The sequence below is a fragment of the Aquarana catesbeiana genome, linkage group LG09 (genome assembly GCF_042186555.1).
Source record: "Aquarana catesbeiana isolate 2022-GZ linkage group LG09, ASM4218655v1, whole genome shotgun sequence".
Lineage (NCBI taxonomy): Eukaryota > Metazoa > Chordata > Amphibia > Anura > Ranidae > Aquarana > Aquarana catesbeiana.
In genome coordinates, this window is record NC_133332.1 from 169,966,763 (window position 1) to 169,988,842 (window position 22,080).

The 22,080-nt window shown below is 44.1% G+C and overlaps 1 protein-coding gene across 2 annotated transcripts in view; it reads left to right on the plus strand.

The window, feature by feature from the left end:
- SMARCA1 (SNF2 related chromatin remodeling ATPase 1) overlaps nucleotides 1-22,080 on the plus strand; it is a 409,892-nt gene that overhangs the window by 105,380 nt on the left and 282,432 nt on the right. For both annotated transcript variants that reach the window (XM_073599403.1, XM_073599404.1), the window contains one exon: nucleotides 4,551-4,777. In XM_073599403.1, coding sequence (XP_073455504.1) covers nucleotides 4,551-4,777 — 227 coding nt within the window. The remainder of the gene's footprint in view (nucleotides 1-4,550; nucleotides 4,778-22,080) is intronic.

Below are 22,080 nucleotides of genomic sequence, written 5' to 3' on the forward strand. Positions count from 1 at the left end.
CCCCAAAACATCAATGATGTTTTTATATTTTGGAATAACATCATTGATGTTTTGCTTGATGTTTTCCAATTGTAAATTACACCCCATGATCTCCCCGATCACAATCTGGGCACTTTCTGATGTGAAAGGATCTTCATCCACAACCTCACGATCACCTAAAAAGAGAGGAACCCCAAAATAAATTAGGTGTAAAAAATATGCCGCCATCCATCTCTTATCTGAGCCTGTGGTCGCAGACACTCACCTGTTGTGGTGACTACTTCCACCACGTCTTCATCCTCCTGCTCATCTTGTGTTGGGGGGAGTTCACCTTCTTCCAGAGGGGGGGGGGGCTCTGGTCTCCTCACATGAGGGGTGTCCTCAGAGTCTTTTCTCCCCTATGTAAAACAAAAATAGTATAATTAGCACACAGATATTTGATGGCAGAACTATATAAAGATGAAACATTGCTTGGAAGTGGGGTACAATGATATATTTTAGCAGAGTTCCAAGATGTAGCTTTTTTAGTGCCCTTTGTCAAGCTGCAATACTTTACCTGTTTAGTACAAGGTTCACAGATGTAGCCCCCCCTATAGTATACACTGGAGCACCTGTGTGGCCCCCCTAATAAAAATGGTGTTCTGGGGTCCCACACTAGTGCTCCAGTGTCCAGATGTGAAAACAGCTGCTCAGTGTCCTCTCCTTACACAGAATCTAGTTTGCGTTTCATTCTAGTAACAAAGCCATCTACACAACCCAATTCTTTGAAGACAAGTATAGGGCCTCAAAATGGTGGCCAAATGCATATGGCCTAAACAATGGTATTTTCTAGTCCGCAAAAAAAATGTGTGATCCGAACGAATAATGTGCCCATGAACATGAAAGTTGCCATTTTAAACTGTACAACAGTTCCTAAAAGCACATGGAGCAGCACGAACGTAATAAACACAAAAAAAATAGGAACACAGCACAACTACTTACTTTTTTGCAGCACTCTCCGGATCTTTCTGTACTGCTCATGTTCTCGTAATTTCAGGTCCGACCACCGCTTCCTGAGCTGATCTTTCGATCGTCGTACCCCGAATTTCCGGTGCAGACTCCTGACCACTTTCGCCATGATCTTGGCCTTTCGGACATTGGGGTTGGGGTAAGGCCCATACTTTCCATCATAGTCGGCCCTCTTCAGGATGTCCACCATTTCCAACATCTCCCCAAAGGACATATTTGAGTCCTTTAATCTCCTTCTGGATCTGGACGTTTCAGGCTCCGGCCTTTCCTCCTCCTCGTTGCTCCAATTCTCAGGATCCTGCTGTCTCTCCGCCATGTGCTCTTCCTCCACTGCGCCGAACGAAAAGGGGCGGGGAATAGAATAGAAAGAACGTCAGGGGCGGGCGGAGTTATACGCATGCGCAGTGTGTATAAATCGTAATGCGCGCGTCTTACGTACGATCTGTGAGCGGAGGAAGGAGCATCGGAGACGCCGATCGTGCTAACGAAGGTAGGATCTAAACTTGGCCCTATACTGCTTCGAAATTGAAGCCTATATTGTAACAAGATTAGGGGAGTTTGGCCTGACATTAGGCTTTGTCTTGTGTTGTGTCTTGCATAGAAAATGGATGGGTTCAACGACCACAATTTCCTGCCCCTGTTCATAGACAAGTACAGGGAGCTGCCCTGTCTGTGGCAGGTGAGACACCCCCACTATAATCACAAACAGAAGAGGCAGGCAGCGCTGGAGAAACTGCTGGAGTTGGTGAAGCCAGTGGTCCCCACAGCAACCATCCCTTATTTAAAAGCTAAAATTGGTGGCCTGAGGAGCACTTATCTTAGGGAGCGCAAGAAGGTCACAGATTCCCAGAGATCCGGAGCTGCAGCAGATGACGTTTATGTCCCCAGGCTTTGGTACTATGAGAGACTGCGATTTCTGTCAGACCACACTGAAGTCAGGGAATCCCTCTCTACTCTTCCTTCCACGCTTCCTTCCACCCCAGCTGAGGCTTCCGATGTCCAACCTGGGCCTTCCAGCCAGGAAGAAGTGGAGGAGCCCAGCTGGAGTCAGGTATAGCATTCTTCTACAGATTTCTGGGCAATAAATAAATGATGTTTACTAGATGTTATTATTGATCACTAATTGCTGATTGAAAAAAGTGTTTTACATATCAATAGACAGTAGTGGGCACCCAAAATTGGGACAAGAATGAAAACTGCTGGGCTCAGAAGGATAGTCTGTTATATTTGTTAACATTCAATTTGCAGCAGTCAGGAGGTGAAAATTGTGTGTGATTGATGAATAAAAAACTAAAACTATGTCCCTTTTTCATACACAGGAAGACCTCAGCCAGGAGGAGGCTGTGGAACGTGGCAGTCAGGAGGAGGCGGGGATTAGTGGCAGCCAGGAGGAGGCGGGGATTAGTGGCAGCCAGGAGGAGGCGGGGCTAAGTGACAGCCAAGAGAAGCCTGGGACCAGTCGCAGCCTGACTGAGTCTCAGGTTCCTCCCCTCCGCCTGCCATACAAAAGGGCCAGGAAGGCCACTCCGAGTCCCGTGCAGGATTCAGCATACAGGCTGATCCAGGAGGCTTCGGCATCCCTCCGAGCCTTCCCCAGTCCTGAAGAGGCCTTTGCCTGCATGGCTGCCACAAAATTGCAGGGCATGCAGGAGGGCCAACGCAAGATTTCTGAGGACCTGATTTATAAAGTCCTACGTAAGGGGGAGAGTGGGGAACTGACACACAAGACAGATGTCATGGAGAGGGACGATCCTCCTCCTCCTCCTCCTCCTGCTGCCACAACTCCACCACCACAGCCAAAGCCTGTAAGGAAGCGTGGAAGGAAGACCAAAGAGTGATTGCCCTGGGTTCAGTCTGGTCTGACAGAAGATGCAGTCTCTCGTATGACCACAGCCTGGGGACACACATGTCATCTGCTGCTTTCCGGATCTCTGGGACTTCTGGACCAGACTGCCCTCCCTTAGATAAGGACTCCTCAGGCCACCAATTTTACTTTTAAATAATTGATGTCTGCCCTGGGGGTCCAAGGCTTCACCCACTTCTGCAGTTTCTCCAGTGTTGCCTCCCTCATTGTTTAGTTGTGAGCCCTTAATAAAATATTTTTCGGGAAATTCTACTCTCCTGTGTGTGTTTTCATCCAAAAAGGACAGTTTGTTGGTGACGATTCAGGTACATTTCTAAAGTACAATGTGAAATTAACAAGGGACAACAACACCAAACAATCTCCTACAGATTAAATAGAACAACATATTAGTGGTGTTGTGGGAACTTGTCACCAAAAACACACAAACATTTTCGGGAATACAAATCCAAATCACCAAAAAAAAAAAAATAAAAAGAGAAACACAAAAAAAGATTCTACATTAAAGTAAAAAAACCTAAAAAAAAAAATATGTTGTCAGATGTGAGAAATCAAAATATATTGAGGGAATCCCGATAAATAGTAACGAAAAAAGTTTGTGAGAAGTCTGTGTGAATATGAGCATCAAAACGACTTAATTCTTGTCACATTATAAAGAAGAAGAGAGTGCGCTGTATTAAACCATTTTGAACATTGCAGTGTGACGAAAGTGCTTTATCCATTACGAACGCTAAGTTTACCAGAACGAGCTGTCCCGTGTCTGAATTTCTTCTGAGCATGCGTGGCACTTTGTGCGTCGGAACAGGCCACACACGGTCGGAATTGACGCGATCGGATTTTGTTGTCGGAAAATTTTATCTCCTGCTGTCCAACTTTGTGTGTCGGAAAATCCGATGGAAAATGTCCGATGGAGCCCACACACGGTCGGAATTTCCGACAACACGCTCCGATCGGACATTGTCCATCGGAAAATCCGACCGTGTGTACGGGGCATTAGAAATACACAGTATATGTACAGTTACATAGTTCCCAGATGTGTACAGGTTTATAATTTTTTATTTTAAGTTTTTCGCTGTGTTCTATTTTTTGTATATTTATAATTATGTTTAATTAGTATGTAGCACTGTGGTCCTGTGAGAATTACGACATTTCCTTCTACCATATGTCCTCACGTGTAGTAGAATGATAATAAAGCTTGACTTGACTTGGCTTGATGAGGTGAATGAGTTAAAAAATATTCTCACAATCAAATTAATTAAAACCCCCACCTTAAATCTACTACTGCCTGCTTCACTTTCTGTGATCCCTTTCTTCAATCCCTCTTCTTCCTCTCTATGTTGTGAAAGGAAAGGGGCACTCAAATGTAAATTCAGGCAGTGATTGATCTTCACAGCAATCACAAGGCAGAGAGCCCACTTTGATTGGCTGTGTGCATTTTGGCTGTGATCTACACTGTCTAATTACAATTCCATCACAGACATTGAAAGGGTACACTGGCCACTCAAACTTGTTTTGTACAGAAAATGCACTATTATGTTTTTTTTACTATGCAGTAGTAGTAATGTGGATAAAGAAGGTTAAAACAATTGTGTGCTGTGTTGTCGTGTGTTAAGTCTGTTTTTTTTCATTGACATTTACATCATTAACCTTTGTTTGATTATTATCTCCACATAGCATTAATTTGTACCATTTATATTTTTAGGTACACCAAAATTCTAATGAAAGATATCGACATCCTGAATTCTGCCGGTAAAATGGACAAAATGCGTCTATTAAATATACTAATGCAGTTACGCAAGTGTTGCAACCATCCATACCTGTTTGATGGAGCAGAGCCTGGTCCACCCTATACAACTGATAGTCATCTTGTTTACAACAGTGGAAAAATGGCAGCTTTGGATAAATTGCTTTCCAAACTGAAGGAGCAAGGTATATACAGTATCTGGTATAGTTTTTTGTTATCTGTTAACCTCTTTTCATATGGCCGCAAAGTCAAGACTTTAACAACATAAAAATACTCATAATTCGTAAGTTGTCATTATAACCCTGGTAGCACAGTGCAATGACTGCTGTTTGGTCTTTTTATCTCGGTGCAAGTGTATGGACATTTTAACCACTTGCCAACCGACGCTATAGCTGAATGATGGCCACAGCACAGCTGGCTAGTTCTGGGAGGGCGTCTATTGACATCCTCCCATGCACCTGCTTCACAGTGCTCACCAGTGCCCTATGGTGCCACTACAATGCTCATCAGTGCCACTACGGTGCTCATCTGTGCCATACAGTGCCCATCACTGAGTGCTTATCAGTGCCCTAGAGTGCCATCAGTGAGTGCTCATCAGTGCCACTAAAGTGCTCATTAGTGCCACTACAGTGTCATATTAGTGCTCATCAAGTGCCCAATAGTGCACATCAGTGCCCATTAGTGAGTGCTCATCAGTGTCACACAATCAGTGGATCCTCATCAGCGCCTGTCAGTGCCGTAAAAAATATGTAAAAAAAATGCGTAAAGAAAAATGTGATTTTATTTTCTTTCCACATTTACAAAAACTTGTTGAAAAATGTTCAAAAGACTCATTATGCCTCATAGAATATACATTGGGGTGTTTTCTTTCCAAAATGGGGTCATTTTGTGTGTGTTTCCAGTGTTCTGGTGCTCCAGGGCCTTCTATAATGTAATAGGTAGTCAAGAAATTAGATGTGTCATTTTTGTCCCTAGAACACCTGACGATGCTCCCTGCATGTTGGGCCTCCCTGTGTGGCCAGGCTGCGTAAAAGTCTCACACATGTGGTATCGTCATACTCAGAAGAAGATGCAGAATGTGTTTTTGGGTGTAGTTGCAAGTATGAATAATGCCCGGCGGACTCCGCTTTGCTCAATGGGGGATTGATCCGCTGATCCTTGCCGAGCAGGCGAATGACAGGTCCGGCTCCTCTCACTATGTACAGCGTCCAATTGGGTCGGCCTGAAAAACTGCCAGATGGACCTGATCGGAAAGCCTGTCAGAAAGGGGCCTAATGCCCCGTACACACGGTCGGACATTGATCGGACATTCCGACAACAAAATCTTTGGATTTTTTTCCGACGGATGTTGGCTCAAACTTGTCTTGCATACACACGGTCACACAAAGTTGTCGGAAAATCCGATCATTCTGAACGCGGTGACGTAAAACACGTACGTCGGGATTATAAACGGGGCAGTAGCCAATAGCTTTCATCTCTTTATTTATTCTGAGCATGCGTGGCACTTTGTGCGTCGGATTTGTGTACACACGATTGGAAATTCCGACAACGGATTTTGTTGTCGGAAAATTTTATAGCCTGCTCTCAAACTTTGTGTGTCGGAAAATCCGATGGAAAATGTGTGATGGAGCCAACACACGGTCGGAATTTCCGACAACAAGGTCCTATCACACATTTTCCGTCGGAAAATCTGACCGTGTGTACGGGGCATAAGACCCGGTTCACACAAGGGCGACTTGTCAGGCGACAATTTCATTTGGGTACAGTGTTGCATGACTGATTAATTGTCATTCAAAGTGTGAGAGCCGGTTCACACAAGGGCGACTTGTCAGGCGACAATTTCATTTGGGTACAGTGTTGCATGACTGATTAATTGTCATTCAAAGTGTGAGAGCGCTGAAGGCTGAAAATTGTCCTGGTTAGGAAGGGGGTATAAGTGCCCAGTGGGCAAGTGGTTAAGTCAGATAAAGCAGAGACAAGCAGATAAAGCAGAGTATACACTTTCAGTTTTTTTGCTTTGTTCAACCACTGGGTTGAAAAAAAAAACCTGGCAGGTCCCTGCATCAACACAAACAATGTGGATGCTGTGATCTTTCCCACTGAGCTTCAGTATTCTGACAGAATACTGTACACAGATCAGCACTGCAGCCATTGCTGAAAGTGCTGACTGAATGCTGTTTTTTCCAGCAGCACCATTCAAGAGGAACTAATCTTTGTAATGGCTTCTGTTAGACAGCTGTACACATAGACTGAAATTCGACCAGTTCATCTTCAGTCTGTGCATACCCCGCTTAAGATGAGACAGTGCCAGTGAAACAGTGTAGTTTCAAAAGTGATTATCCTGTTCCCACAGTTCCTATTAGCCAGGTCAAATTTAGGCATTGTGTTAATTTCTTTTTGAGCACTATCCACTGCATCTGTGACTTAATTTCGGAGACTATAACCCCTAGCAAAAAGTATGGAATTGTCACTCTTGGAAAATATTCATTCAATTGTTTAATTGTGTAAAAAAAAAAAAAAACTAATTACAGATATGCCTCAAAACTATTTTCATTTAACATTGTAACCTTCTGGCTTTAAGAAACAGTAAAAAAAACATAAAATAGTTGCAACTGTTTTTGCAGATCAAGCAGAGGAAAAAAATATAGAATCACTCAATTTTGAGGAAAATATTATGGAATCACCATGTACTTTGCAGTTCTAAAACAAACCTCTGCATCAGATTACATCCTGAAAATGATGTCATCATCACCAAACATCCTTTGAATTGATGGAATAAGAAAATTGTCCAAAATTTCAATATAAACTTGTGCATTTATTAACCACTTCAGCCCCAGAAGATTTTCCTGCTTAATGACTGGGCCATTTTTTGCGAAACGGCACTGCGTCGCTTTAACTGACAATTGCGCGGTCCTGCAATGTTGTCCCCAAACAAAATTGTCCTTTTTTCCCACAAATAGAACTTTCTTTTGGTGGTATTTGATCACCTCTGTGGTTTTTATTTTTTTGTGCTATAAACAAAAAAAGAGCGACAATTTTGAAAAAAAACCAATATTGTTGACTTTTTGCTATAATAAATATCCCCAAAAACGTTTTTAAAAAACAAATTTCTTCATCAGTTTAGGACAATGTCTATTCTTCTACATATTTCTGGTAAAAAAAATTAGCAATAAGCGTATATAGTGATTGGTTTGCGCAAATGTTATGTCTACAAAATAGGGGATATATTTATGACATTTTTATTACTCTTTTTAAAATTTTTTTTACTAGTAATGGTAGTGATCGGTGATTTTTAGCAGTACTGCGACATTGCAGAGGACAGATCGGACACTTTTGACACCTTTTTGGGATCATTGACACTTATATAGCAATCAGTGCTATAAAAATGCACTGATTACTGTGTAAATGTCACTGGCAGGGAAGGGGTTAACACTAGGGGGGCGATCAAGGGGTTAAATGTGTTCCTTCATGAGTGTTTTTTGCTGTGGGGGATGGAGCTGATTGGGTGAGGAGACATATCGCTGTTTGTAATTACTACAAACAGCAGATCTGTTTCTTCTCTCCTGTCAGAATGAGGACTTGTGTGTTTACACACACAAATCCCCGTTCTGGCTCTTGTGCCTGAAATCACGGGTGTCCAGCGGTGATCGCGCCCGCTAGCCACGCGCATTGGGTCCCCCGCCGTGCAGCGGGCACACACGCCTGCTATGGCTTTTAAATGTGCCGTTGTACCCATACGGCGATTCGCGGGAACGTTCCACTTTGCCGACGTATATCGGCGTGAGCCGATCGGCAAGTGGTTAAAGATTTTTTTTTTCAAATTCTTTATTGGTACAGAAAAATAAAGTATCCATCAGAATAAAAAATAACAAAGGCACTAGGGGTGCCAAGACACAACAAACATAGGGACAATCCCTATTTACAGAGTAACACAGTATAGAGCAAAGTCGCTCAGCAAAAAATTAGTATGATATCAGTAATACCCAAGTAAAATTTCTCACTTCCAATAATCAGTTGTTGACCATTAAGATTCCGTTTGTGTTTACACGAGTGGACACTTAGCAGTTGTGGATTGGAGGAAGCTAAATTACAAGGTATAAGGGCACACCGGAGGGTGCCCAAACAAAAGGTGATGAAGAGGGGGAGGGAAGAGAAAAGAGTAGAGGGGGTGGGGAAGCGAGAGAGGAAAAAAAAAGAAGGGGGGGGTTAGGGAACCAGGGTGATGGGATGCGCGAGTGCAACAGTACGAATGACAGGAGGGTCTCAATCCCCAGAGCAGCCCTCTACGAGGGACTTTCTTTTGTCCGAATATCTAAACATGTTCCAAAATGCCCATGTTTTCGTATATCTTTCTCTTCTATTTTTGAGCGGTTATTACCAAGTCTTCCAGGGTATTGATACTCATACCCCTATTAAGCCACCTGGCAATGGAGGGAGGATTGGGATCTTTCCAACACAAAGTGACACAAGCCTTGGCGGCTTCAATCAAGTGACGAAGGACAGATTTTTTTTATGTCCGAAGTGGTAATTGTGAGCAGTGGAGCAGGAAGAAGGCAGAATCCTGTGGAATAGGAAAGTCTGTAAATTGTTGGGAGATCTTCTGTACCCCTGACCAATACTATTGGACCTTCGAACAAGACCAGAAGATATGAAGAAAGTGCCCCCTCTCGTCGCCACATCTCCAGCATCGATCTGAGGCCTCTGGATAGAATTTACCCAAAGCAGACGGGGTAAGGTACCAGCACGTCAGTAATTTTATAGTTGGATTCCTGTGTACGCGTACAGATCTCCCCCGTACCTTTACCTGACATGAAACCCTATATCATCAATAATTGTGGAAATTTGCATGTTTTCTTCAGGCAGCCGTCTTCATACATTTCATTGGAATGGCACCAAACAAAAGTTCCAGCATCATCATGATTGAATATCACTTTCATCCAGTCATCCACAGTGCATGATTGCTTTTCTTTAGCCCATTGTAACCTTGTTTCTTTTCTGTTTAGGTATTAATGATGGTTTTTCGTTTGGCTTTTCTGTATGTAAACCCTATTTTCTTTAGGCGATGTCTTTACAGTTTGGTCACAGACATTGACTACAGTTTCTAACCATTTGTTCCTCATTTGTTTTGTTGTGCATTTTCTGTTTTCTAACTTGACACTTTGATGTCTTCCTTGGTCTACCAGTATGCTTTCCTTTAACAACCTTCCCATTTGATTTGTGCTAACGAAAACCATAATTAACATCTAAACAGAAAAAAGGCAAGGTTACAGGCTAAAGAAAAGCAATCATGGACTGTGGATGACTGGATGAAAGTGATATTCAGTGATGAATCTGCATTGGGCGGGGTGATGATTTTGGAACTTTTGTTTGGTGCAATTCCAATGAAATGTATGAAGACGACTCCCTGAAGAAGACATGCAAATTTCCACAATCATTGATGATATGGGGTTGCATGTCAGGTACAGGGGAGGTGACAGTCATTAAATTTTCAATAAACGCACAAGTTTATATTGAGCTTTTGGACACTTTTCTTATTCCATCAATTGAAAAGATGTTTGGTGATGATGACATAATTTTTCAGGATGTAATCTGATGCAGATATTTGTTTTAGAACTGCAAAGTACATGGTGATTCCATAATATTTTCCTCAGAATTGAGTGATTCCATATTTTTCCTCTGCTTGATCTGCAAAAATAGTTGCAACTGACTACAGTTTTTATTTATTTTTTCATTTGGCTGCCCAAAGACTAGAGCGTTTTTTGCGATTTGGCACCGCATTACTTTAACTGACAATTGCGCAGTCATGCGACGTGGCTCCCAAACAAAATTGACGTCTTTTTTTGCCCACAAATAGAGTTTCTTTTGGTGGTATTTGATCACTTCTGCGGTTTTTATTTTTTGCGCTATAAACAAAAAAAGAGCGACAATTTAAAAAAAAAAACGCAATAGTTTTTACTTTTTGCTATAATAAATATCCCCAAAAAATATATAAAAAAACATTTTTTTTCCTCAGTTTAGGCCGATACGTATTCTTCTACATATTTTTGTTAAAAAAAAAATCGCAATAAGCGTTTATTGATTGGTTTGCGCAAAAGTTATAGCGTCTACAAAATAGGGGATAGTTTTATGGCATTTTTATTAATATATTTTTTTTATTAGTAATGGAGGCGATCTGCGATTTTTATCGTGACTGCGACATTATGGCGGACACATCGGACACTTTTGGCGCTATTTTGGGACCATTCACATTTATACAGCGATCAGTGTGATTAAAAATGCACTGATTACTGTGTAAATGTGACTGACAGTGAAGGGGTTAACCACTAGGGGGCGCTGCAGGGGTTAAGTGTGTCCTAGGGAGTGATTCTAACTGTGGGGGGGGGGGGGGCTACGACACGACACTGATCACCGCTCACAATCACAGGGAGCTGTGATCAGTGTCACTAGGCAGAATGGGGAAATGCTTGTTTACATCAGAATTTCCCCGTTCTTCCTCTCTATGAGACAATCGCAGGTATCCCCGTGGACTCGATGGACCCGCGATCACACTCACAGAGTTCGCGGCAGGGTCGCGTGTGTGCGACCACACGGCGGCAGATTTAAAGGGACGTACCTGTACGCCCATTTGCCTGTCCGTGCCATTCTGCCGACGTAAATGTTCGTGCGGCGGTCGGCAACGGTTTTATGAAAATAGTTTTGAGGCATATCTGTAATTATTTTTTTTTTTACGCAATTAAACAATTAAATAAAAATTTTCCAAGAGTTGTGATTCCATACTTTTTGCCAGGGGTTGTAGTAAGGTAACTAAGAGGCAGGCTTTTGCTATCGTCTATTTTGTGGCTGTCAGGACATGTGAACTGATTTTTATAAATACTTGTGGGTTTCTTATTTAGAAGTGCTTTGTGGGGTTGCATAGGTATGGTTTTCTGCAAAAGTGTGTTTAAGATTCTGTGTACTTGAGTCCTTCATCTGTGGGCCACTGGGCAGGACCACCAAACATAGAAACATGTCCCCATGTCCAAGCAGCCATTAAAGCAAGTCAGTGATGCATTGGCTTATAATGGGCTAGACTGGTAGGCACCATGTACCACCATGTAGTTAGTTTCAATTGCTATTACATGGGACTGTAGGCCACACCTGCCCCCACCTATTCCCCAGATACAACCATATAAAACAAACACCCACACCAGTTTATTTGGCAGAAATGGCCGCGGCACTTTATTGGTTTAACAACATATTTATATAACCAAATATAACAACACTTTAATACTAATACCATAAATCACATAATCTCTGCCCAGTTTTTGGAACTCGGGCAGCTTCACTGTATCAACACCAAATATGTCCCCACCAGCCGGACTTGAGCAACAAGCCCGGCCTACCCCACATACGCGGCCATCTCAATGCTGTTTTGCAGCCCCAGGTTAAAGATATCAGCACCTACATCCAAAAGGTGGACCCCGTCCTGTCTATACAACCCCGCAAATCCACCTTCCAGATCCACGTGCCGATACGCAAAACCCCCCAAGGACGGCATAAATTTAGCCATCCCCCGATTCACCCTCTTCCTCATTTTTTGCATCACCCTGTGCAACGGATACGACAGCCAACTCAATCGTGGTACTATCTCCGAAAACACAATGATTGTCTCCGGGGAGGTTAAATGAAAATGGGACAAATCCCTCTTAATCGAGGACAACAAGTCTAGTGTACGGGTCTTACCTTAAGCATTCCCACCTAAATGCACTAACAGTATCGAGGGAAGTGGCCAAACCTGGCACAACTGTGATAATTGAAAATAAATCTGGTGCCACTTTATGCCTCGCACACCTTTCCAATAAACAGTGAAGGATTCCGACTGTAACGACAGATTAGTCGAATACCCACGTTGAGCATATGTAGGAATGGCCCAGAATCCAAACAAAATGATGAAAACCTATAAAATCAAAAAGATCGGACTTCCATCTACCCAAACCCATAATGGCCGAAGGCGGGAGACCCTGAGTGGCTGCGTCAGATGCCGCCCCTATCCTAAAGGAATGAGAGGAAAACTTCAAATTGTCTAGCCCTAAATGTGCCACACATCACTTTAGTAAATAAGAAAACTGATACTTGGTGACCGGGGACAGATCTAAATGCAATAAAAAATGACCACCCCCCCCCCGGACGAACCGCCACAAAATGGCTGACCACCACCACCGGGCACAGAGAGCTATCCTCACCTGCTACAAAAGTAACCCATTCCCCGCGACCCAGTTGGTCCCTTTTTAATTGACGCAGGAAAAGGTATACCCACCCTTGCTCCACTAAAACATGCTCAGCCAACATCCCCCGAGAACACCTCTTGGAACCCGGAAGCAATTCCGAGACCTGAAATGCTCCAAAATATGCCAATACAAAGGCTGTTTGAAAAAGCAAGGCCTCATAACCTGTAAAGCATATTACTGACGTAGCCTCACAAATCCGCCTTTGTAATTCAACACTAATGGGCCTCCTCCCATCCGGGGCGAAATGTCGCTTCCTGTATCCCTTCAGTACCTGCTTGACTAAGAAAAAACTGGAGCAAGGCGGGAGCCGCCGTCGAAAGAAAAAGGATACCCCCGCTAGCGTCTTTGCAATGTAGCTGTAGGAAAACTGCCGATCCGTCAAGGTAACCAGAAATGCCAAAATAGCAGATTCAGATGGCGCATCCCAAGCGAATCCGGCACTACCAGTAAACGACACCCACCTCCTCCAAGCGGTAGAATAATCCACCCATATATGAGGAGCCACTGATTGTCTGATAACATCCCAAACCGGTGTTAGATCAACTCCCACAGGTAGTCTGGGCACCGCGTGCCCTTCTCATCCGCCTCCGGAAGCAACCGACGGAAACGCTGCATCTGGAAACGGGAGAGAGATTCAGCCAGCACATTCAACTTCCCTGGCATATATTGCGCCTTAATCCATATGTTAAACTTCAGGCATAAAAAAAACAAATGTTGCAGGATTTTAACCACAAATAACAAACCTGAGGAGAGACAGTTGACCACGAAAAGGACCCCTTTATTGTCGCTCTCCACCAAAATCCGCTTATTGGCGAAGAACCGTCCCCACAGTGCGACAGCCACCAGTATTGGAAAAAGCTCGAGGAGCACAATATTCCTCATCGCTTTCTTGTGGACCCAAGCCACCGGTCAGGCACCACAGCTCCAATGTGACCCCCAAATAGCCCCAAAACCTTTGGAACCTGCTGCATCCGTGAATAGGCGAAAATCTGGTGCAAAAATAAAGTCTGACTGAAAAAAGGACCTACCATGGAACTCTGCCAAATAATCGGCCCATACCACCAGATCATCCTTTAAAGCCTTCGTCAAATGGATGTGCGCAAACGGGGATTTCAAACCGGAAGTGGAAAGATATAAACGTCGCGAAAAGATTCTTCCTACCGGCATGATTTTACATGCAAAAGCCAGAAGGCCCAGCTACGACTGCATTTCCTTCAAAAGAACCTTCCGCCTCCTCAAAAAGGAAGCGATAAGGTTCCGCATCCTGGCAACCTTGGCCAAAGGCAAACTAAACTCCATGGCCTCAGTGTCCATGTGAATTCCCAAAAATTCCATCTGCGTTGTAGGCAGACAAGTCTTTTCCCCCGCCAGGGGAACACCAAAATGTTCTGCAATTAATGTAAACAAATGCAACAAACGGGAACAGAGATCTGAATGCACCACCGCATCCTGTCCAGACTCGAAAAACATGACCCAATGTAGGAAAGTGGAAAAAGTCTCAAAATAAGTACAAGACAAGGAACACCCCATTGGGAGGCATTTGTCGAAAAATAAGCACCTTCAAAACAGAAACCCAATGAACTGAATGCTGCCGGGGCGATAGGCAAAAGCCGGAAGGCCGACTTGATGTCGGCTTTAGCCAAAAAGAGCCCCACGGCCATGTGCCTTCACCTTTACGATAGCTTCCTCAAAGGTGGCATAAACCACCGAACAGGAAGCACCATCAATGTCGTCATTCAACAAACCCCCCTTGGGGAAAGAGAGGTGCTGAATCCTTTTTAGGCACCACCCCAATCAGTGAAATACGGAAATTGTGGAAAGGAGGTAAAGAAAAAGGCCCTGCCATTCGCCCTTCCGCTATTTCCTTAAACACCTTCTCCCGTACTACCTCCGGAAAACGCTGCACAGATTTTAAATTCTCCACTTCCGTACAACCTGTGCCTGAAAAAACCGGAAGGGGAAAACTGCACGAAAAACCTTCAATTAATAAAAGTGCCTTCTCCCTGTTTGGGTACAGGTCCAACCAGGGGCGCATGCTTCAAAGCTTCACTGGCGTGTAGGCTTTTCGGAAAAATATCCCACGAAGACTACGGAGCCGTCTTCCAGAAGCATTTTACCATCGGATGGGGCCCCGCACAAACCGAGCATTCGTGCCTATACTTGCACGTTGCATTAAACCGACAGGAACTCTCATTAAATGCAAAGCAACAACCCCTGCGGTGCCCTGCGTTAACAGGGTTAGCCTGGCCCAACTTACCTATGGTCGATCTCTGAGGAACAATCAAATTCAGCCATAGGCCCACATCCTTCACCCCCCACCTTAGCGACGGATGCACCGCCAGTTTCTGGCGAAAGGACTCGTCATAAAAATACGCCAAAACTTTTATAGGCCTCTAGCTTATGATCCATATGCTGAAAAAGGCTTCCGCTCAGCTCAGGCTGTTTTTCAACCAGTACGCTGGAAAAAACAAAAAATGCCTGCAACCAATTATTAAACGATCGAGCAATAGGCCTGCGCCTATCCTCCTCCTGCCTATCCTCCCCTTTTTTTTCCGTTTTAAAAATAAAATCCTTTTATGCCGGAAGAAGGGATAGCATATCTACAAAATCCCCAGCCCAAATTTTTTCCTTCCCTGACCCCGGTAGATGATAACCTAAAGGGGACATCTCACATGGCAACACTTCCTTCATACTCACCTCAGGGACTGACAATCTCGCTGTCTCCCTAGGTGAACGCAAATCAGGGCTGCGCACAGTGCTACCTAACAAACTGTGTGACACGGGAGCAGCGACATTAGAAACAGGAGCATTAGCAGAATGAGAAGAACAGGAGGTAGAGCCCAGGGAGGATGCAGCAGCAGAAGCAGGCAAACCCACCGAAATAGGAATACCAGCAGAAGAAAGTGCAGCAGAAATAGCACACAGGTAAACCATTACATCAGGCAACACATTATGCATTAAAGACTCACCCTGCCCCACCGGGGCTGGCGCTGAAGCTGATACTGGACCTGGAACTAGAGCTGACACTGGAGCTGATACTGGAGATGGCACCGGACCTGGAACTGGCTCTGGTACTGTAACCAATACTGGACCTGGCACTGAAGCTGGTGCTGGCGCTGTGACAGGAACTGATGTTGGTGCTGCTGGACCCCAAGCTGGTGCTGCAGCATGTGCTGATGCCGCAGGATCTGTCTGCACCATGCTGAGTAGTGTGCCTGGAATCAGGCTGCTCTGCATAGCCATCAGCTGACAGGAAGCTACCGCTTGATGTCCGGCGCCCACAGAGACAGGCGGCGCCATTCCTCCTCTCTGAGGTTGTGAGTTCCCGCCCCTCCTCTTCGCAGGGGATTGTGACTGGAGCCTCCTCTTCTGCCCAGACCGCCGACCGGGCTCTACCGCCCCGCTGACTACCTCCGCACTGGTAGCAGGTACACTGCCCTCATTCCCCTGTCGTTCCGGGGGCACACTCCCGCGTGTGGGCTGTCTAGGGGAAGGCTGCTCTGCTCCGCGCCCGTCATGCTGCTATCCATCCTCCTCCACGACCGCCCTGCGCAGCTCATCTTCCTCCTCCACTGGCATCTCCAGGCAGCGCCGCAGCCAGGCCTCACCCCCTCGGCTCTCTGCTCTCTCCACGAAGCCATGGATCAGGGCTTCCATCACAGGCAAGTGCAGCTCTTCTTTTTTCTTCCTAGATCGCTGCAGAGGAAGACCTAGACCCTCTGCAGCCCTTAAATAAACTTCCCTGGGGAACCAGAAACTTCCCTGGATATCCATTGGACACCCCTGACCTGTACCTGAGCTAATTAGATGGACAGAACCGCCTACTCTTAGCCATATCACCTTAACCCCTTACTACCTAAAAGGGGGCCAGGTGGCCCCAGTCCCATGAAAGCGGGCCCCAATACTTTTGCCCGCTCTTAACATTATGTGAAGTGGATTTAGTGGTACACCAGATTTGGTTTAAGTTTTCCCTGTCTAGGGCATATTGAGATCATATTTAGTAAATAGTGTAACCAGCGCGCATCATATCTTAGTGTGTATTAAATATAAGTGATCCCGATAGTTATGACTACTATTGGTATACCACACTTAAAGCCATTTCAATCCGGCCAAAAACTCATGAAAAACGTTATTACTATAGACATATATTTAAAAAATCGTGAAATTGACTTATTTTTCTATATTAGGAACATTTAAATCCTATACTCACACCACGTGTTCAACAGTGAAACAAAACATGTGTTATTAATTACAATGTTACTTATGAAAATCAATCCACAACAATGTAGTGAGCACCCTGAAACATATGTTGCTAGTAACAATGTTACTTGTGACTATCAATTCGCAACAATGTGGTGAACACCATACATATCCAAATTAGTGCTAAAAATGTTTATCAGTGGGACACTTATTCCCCTTGAACATCTTAGATGTAGAAACAATGATCAGTCCTTGATGGAAATATGCTAGGTTGATATTAGCACCAATCTTCTTTATAGAAAGAGACACACCGATATTCCTCCTTTTCACAAATATGGTAAAAAAAAGGCCGCTTACCGGTTCAGATGGATCTCAGGTTAGTGAGATCAGATGAGCATGTTGCATTAGCCTGCCGGCCTTAGATTACCACCTGGGCGTTTTCCTAGGATTTCCTAGGATTTTCCTAGGATTTTTTCCGACGGATGTTGGCTCAAACTTGTCTTGCATACACACGGTCACACAAAGTTGTCGGAAAATCCGATCGTTCTGAATGCAGTGACGTAAAACACATACGTTGGGACTATAAACGGGGCAGTGGCCAATAGCTTTCATCTCTTTATTTATTCTGAGCATGCTTGGCACTTTGTCCGTCGGATTTGTGTACACACGATCAGAATTTCCGACAACGGATTTTGTTGTCGGAAAATGTTATATCCTGCTCTCAAACTTTGTGTGTCGGAAAATCCGATGGAAAATGTGTGATGGAGCCTACACACAGTCGGAATTTCCGACAACAAGGTCCTATCACACATTTTCAGTCGGAAAATCCGACCGGGTGTACGGGGCATTAGTGGCATTTAACAAGTGGCGTATAATCAACTTTTATAAACTTTTCACTGGGATGGACGAAACATGTAGCAAGAAAAAGGCTGGATCATCAAGAATCTCATAATCAGTACATGTTTGAACAGTTTTCCAAACCTCCTTCCAAAAGTGTGCTATTCTAAGGACATGACCAGAAGATGTGTAACATTGTTCCTTCCTCCTCCTGACACCTCCAACACCGGTCGTCAACGTTAGGGTAGAACTTATGTAACATCTGTGGGGTATGATATCACCTCATCTGAATTTTAAAATTGGTTTCCTGTATCTTTGTACAGATGGACGATTTTAACGAGACTCTAATAATATTTTGTTGTTGGCCTTGTGTGAAAGTGCGGTTCAGCTCCGCTTCCAACTTCCTCATACAAGGTAACTGTGGCTGTTCTGGAGGGGTGATCAATAGGTTATACAGTTTCTTGAAAAAGTATTCATACCCCTTGAAATTTTCCTCACTTTGTCATATTACAACCAAAAACGTAAATGTATTTTGTTGGGATTTTATGTGATAGACCAACACAAAGTGGCACATAATTGTGAAGTGGAAAATGATAAATAGTTTTCAAAGTTTTTTTTACAAATAAATATGTAAAAAGTGTGGCGTGCATTTGTATACAGCCCCCTTTACTCTGATACCCTTAACTAAAATCTAGTGGAACCAATTGCCTTCAGAAGTTACCTAATTAGTAAATAGAGTCCACCTGTGTGAAAACACCTGTGTCGGAACAGTTAAACAATTTTAGGTGGGCTACTGGTGTAAGTTTGTTTCCCTCTCTGAAGAAGATATGGTTTTTATGAAGAATCGTATTTCCACAGCCTAGAAGCTAATAATGAGTCTTGTTTGTTAGCTTTAAGATAGAAAGTATGTTTCATACATCCGATCGCTTTCTTGGCGCAGTGAATGAGCAGTAGGTTGAGGTTTCTCTAAAAATAAATTTTAACAAAGCATGCTGCATCTAGCTTTATAATTGACCTTTACCCTAGATTCACACTGGCAGTCCTGACTTCGGGGGCGATCGGGGGCGATTTCAGAGACACCTGTGTGGGTTTCTGCCAAAGCCGCCAAAAGTAGTACAGAAACTACTTTTGGGAATCGGTGCGGCGCCGCAAATGCAGACTTGGTGGACCCTTATTCTTTGTTTCTATAAGGCTACTTTCAGACTGGGGCGGGCGGGCGTCAGCGTTAAAGCGGCGCTATATTTAGCGGCGCTTTACCGTCGTTTTAGCGGTGCTATTTGGCCGCTAGTGGAGCTTTCACATTGGAGTGAATTGAGCGGCTCTTTCAGGGCGTTTTGCAGGCGCTATTTTTAGCGCTATAGCGCCTGCAAAGCGCCTCAGTGTGAAAGTAACCTTAAACAGTAGATATTAAAATATATTTTTTTCATTTTTTTTCATTTTGGACAGAGTAGGGGAGGGCTATAACCACTGGCAGTTTTTATCAGTGTCCCATTGGGAGAATTTTCTTTCAGTTCCGGTCCTAAAGCCAAAGCAGGAAGTGAGAGGAAATCCCTCCAAAATGAGGGAATCCCAGGTTGTCACCAGAGTCCTCAGAGCTTGTGTCCCCACTCTGTATCCCTCCTCTCCTCTCCCAGTCGATGCCTCTTACGGAGAAACGCCGCGTTGGACGGAGCCACGGGACCTGACGTCACCACACATCAGCTGACTAGCTTCACCGCGGCTGAGCTGTTAGTTTCGATTTGAATTTTCTGCCTTATCCTTGATGTCGGCTATCCATCGTTTTATAATAAAAGAGTTTTTACCTACTATACTATGGAGGATCCTCTGTTCTTGTGATTTCTCCCTACATATAACGAGTGATCCCACAGAGGCATAGCTCATTATACGGTTACCACAGCGCTCAAGAAGGACCCAAGGCGGATCAAAGTCTGCATGTGAGATTAAAATCAGCTGTTCCTGCCTGCAAGATCCGGCATCTCTGAGCCCTGAAGACCCCCGTAATAGGGGTCCTGCATATCTGGTAAGCGACCCCCCCTTCTTTTACCATTATCTGGCTTGTTCAGTACAAAAGGAGATGACATTCCGCAATCTGAAGGAAGGACTGCTTATATAGAAATATACACTGATTTTTCAGGACTTTTATTAATCATTCACTTTTTAGGTGGACTGCACATTATTGGAATAACCAATCTAGTCACACTCAATGTTTAAATAATATAAACTTTAGGTTGAAGGTGTATCTTTAACCACTGTGGTTTTTGACACTAGTAGCGCACCTGAATTTATTTTACTATTTGACAAAACTGGATATTCAAGTTTTTTGGGTTGCAGCACTCTTTTTTTGTCATTTTTATTTTTTGTCATTATTATTTGTATTTTGTTCAAATAATTTTTTCAGCATCACTGTAGAGCTTTGGGGTTAGCGCAGATTGCTCCGGGTACATCCAGGCTGATATGTCTGTTAGTAAATTAGTGATGCGTGAGGAGACTGATGGGGTGAGCTGAGGGGCAGAGAGATAGATTTGGTTGCCATCAGCATATAAATGGTAGTGGAAGCCATGGGAGGCTATCAACTGACCCAGGGTGTAGATTGAAAATAGTAGAGGTCCAAGGACAGAACCTTGGGGGACCCCAACGTTAAGAGGAGTTGGAGAGGAGGAAGTGGAGTGAAGAGGAGCTGCAGAGGAGGAAGTGGAGTGAAGTGACACTGAAGGTGCGATGAAATAGGTAAGATTCAAACCAACAGAGAGCACAGCCATGGAAACCAAGCAAATTGAGTTTTTTGAGGAGGAGAGGGTGATCAACTGTATCAAAGGCAGTGGAAAGGTCCCTGATTCCGTGTGTAGTGAGGGGGGCGAAGGTATCCAGGGTGGATGACAGTGAACTGTTGTAGACAGAAGTGGTCAAGTTGGGGCAGGACGAGGCTGAGATTTTGTCATAGAGACAATCTGTAGCATAAAAAAGAAGAGAAGGGTTAAGATGGTAATAGTTTGGTAGTTGGAAAACAAGGAGGAGGAAGATGAGGAGAGAGTGAAACTAATAAGATGGTGATAAGAGAGAGGAAAAGGAATATTGGAGAGGTTGTGCAGAGTGCATATGTAGGAGAATATGAGGTCAAGGCAGTTGCCAACAGAGTGAGTAGAAGCGTGTGTCCATTGTTTAAGGTCAAAAGAGAAGGTTAGGCTCAGCAGCTTAGAAGTAGCGGGAGTGTTAAGATTAACAGGGATGTTGAAGTCACCAAGAATGATTGTTGGAATTTCAGACGAGAGAAAGTAGGGTAGCCAGGCAGAGAAGTCGTCAAGGAAGCTTGGTAACGGTCCAGGGGCGCCGATAGATCACAACAATTCTCAATGAAACCGGAGAAAATAGACGAATACAGTGAGCTTCAAATGAGGAGAGGAACAAAGAGGGGGGTTGATTAAGAACCTGCTTTGAGGGGATAGGAAGATTCCAACACCACCTCCTTTCACGTTTATCACGTATATAGATTGGTTTGTACTCAGAGTCTTCTTATAGATTGTTTTAGAAAAGGAAGGAGAAACAGGGAATTGACGTGGGGTGTGATGTGGTGACGTGGTCAGTATGCCTAAAAGGGGGTATACCCAAGTATGAATTTTTAATGGAAAGTAAAAGAAAGAAAGGGAATGGGTGGGTGGGTGGGACACGTGAGCAATCGTCGACAGGGGAGGAGGAATGGAGGGCAGGCTTTATGCAGCCTCACTCCTCCTACGAACACAGTCAGCCTTACACTTTTACTCAGAGTCTTCTTATAGATTGTTTTAGAAAAGGAAGGAATTGACCTGGGATGTGCTGTGGTCAGTATGCCTAAAAGGGGGCAAAAATAAAGACAGTAGGATGACACGATCAAAAGATTTGTTAAAAACTGAATGCAACATTTAATCAGTCAAATGTACAAAAGCGTGACATCTCGACCAGTGAATCCAGGATATATCTGGAGAAGCATGACGAATTCCACCTACCTGATTTTTTAATCACATGAACAGGGACCCCTTGGCAAGAAGCAGCGGAAGATGCTCCTATTCTGAAAGAATGGCCAGAATATGCTTTGGGTTCCAAACCCAGATTTGACAGCAGAGTGCGGCAATGTTTCATAAATTGAGCTGTAGAGAGGGGAGCACTAGGGACTATCCCTGGGCTTGTCTGCTGTTGCCATCACGAGTTGG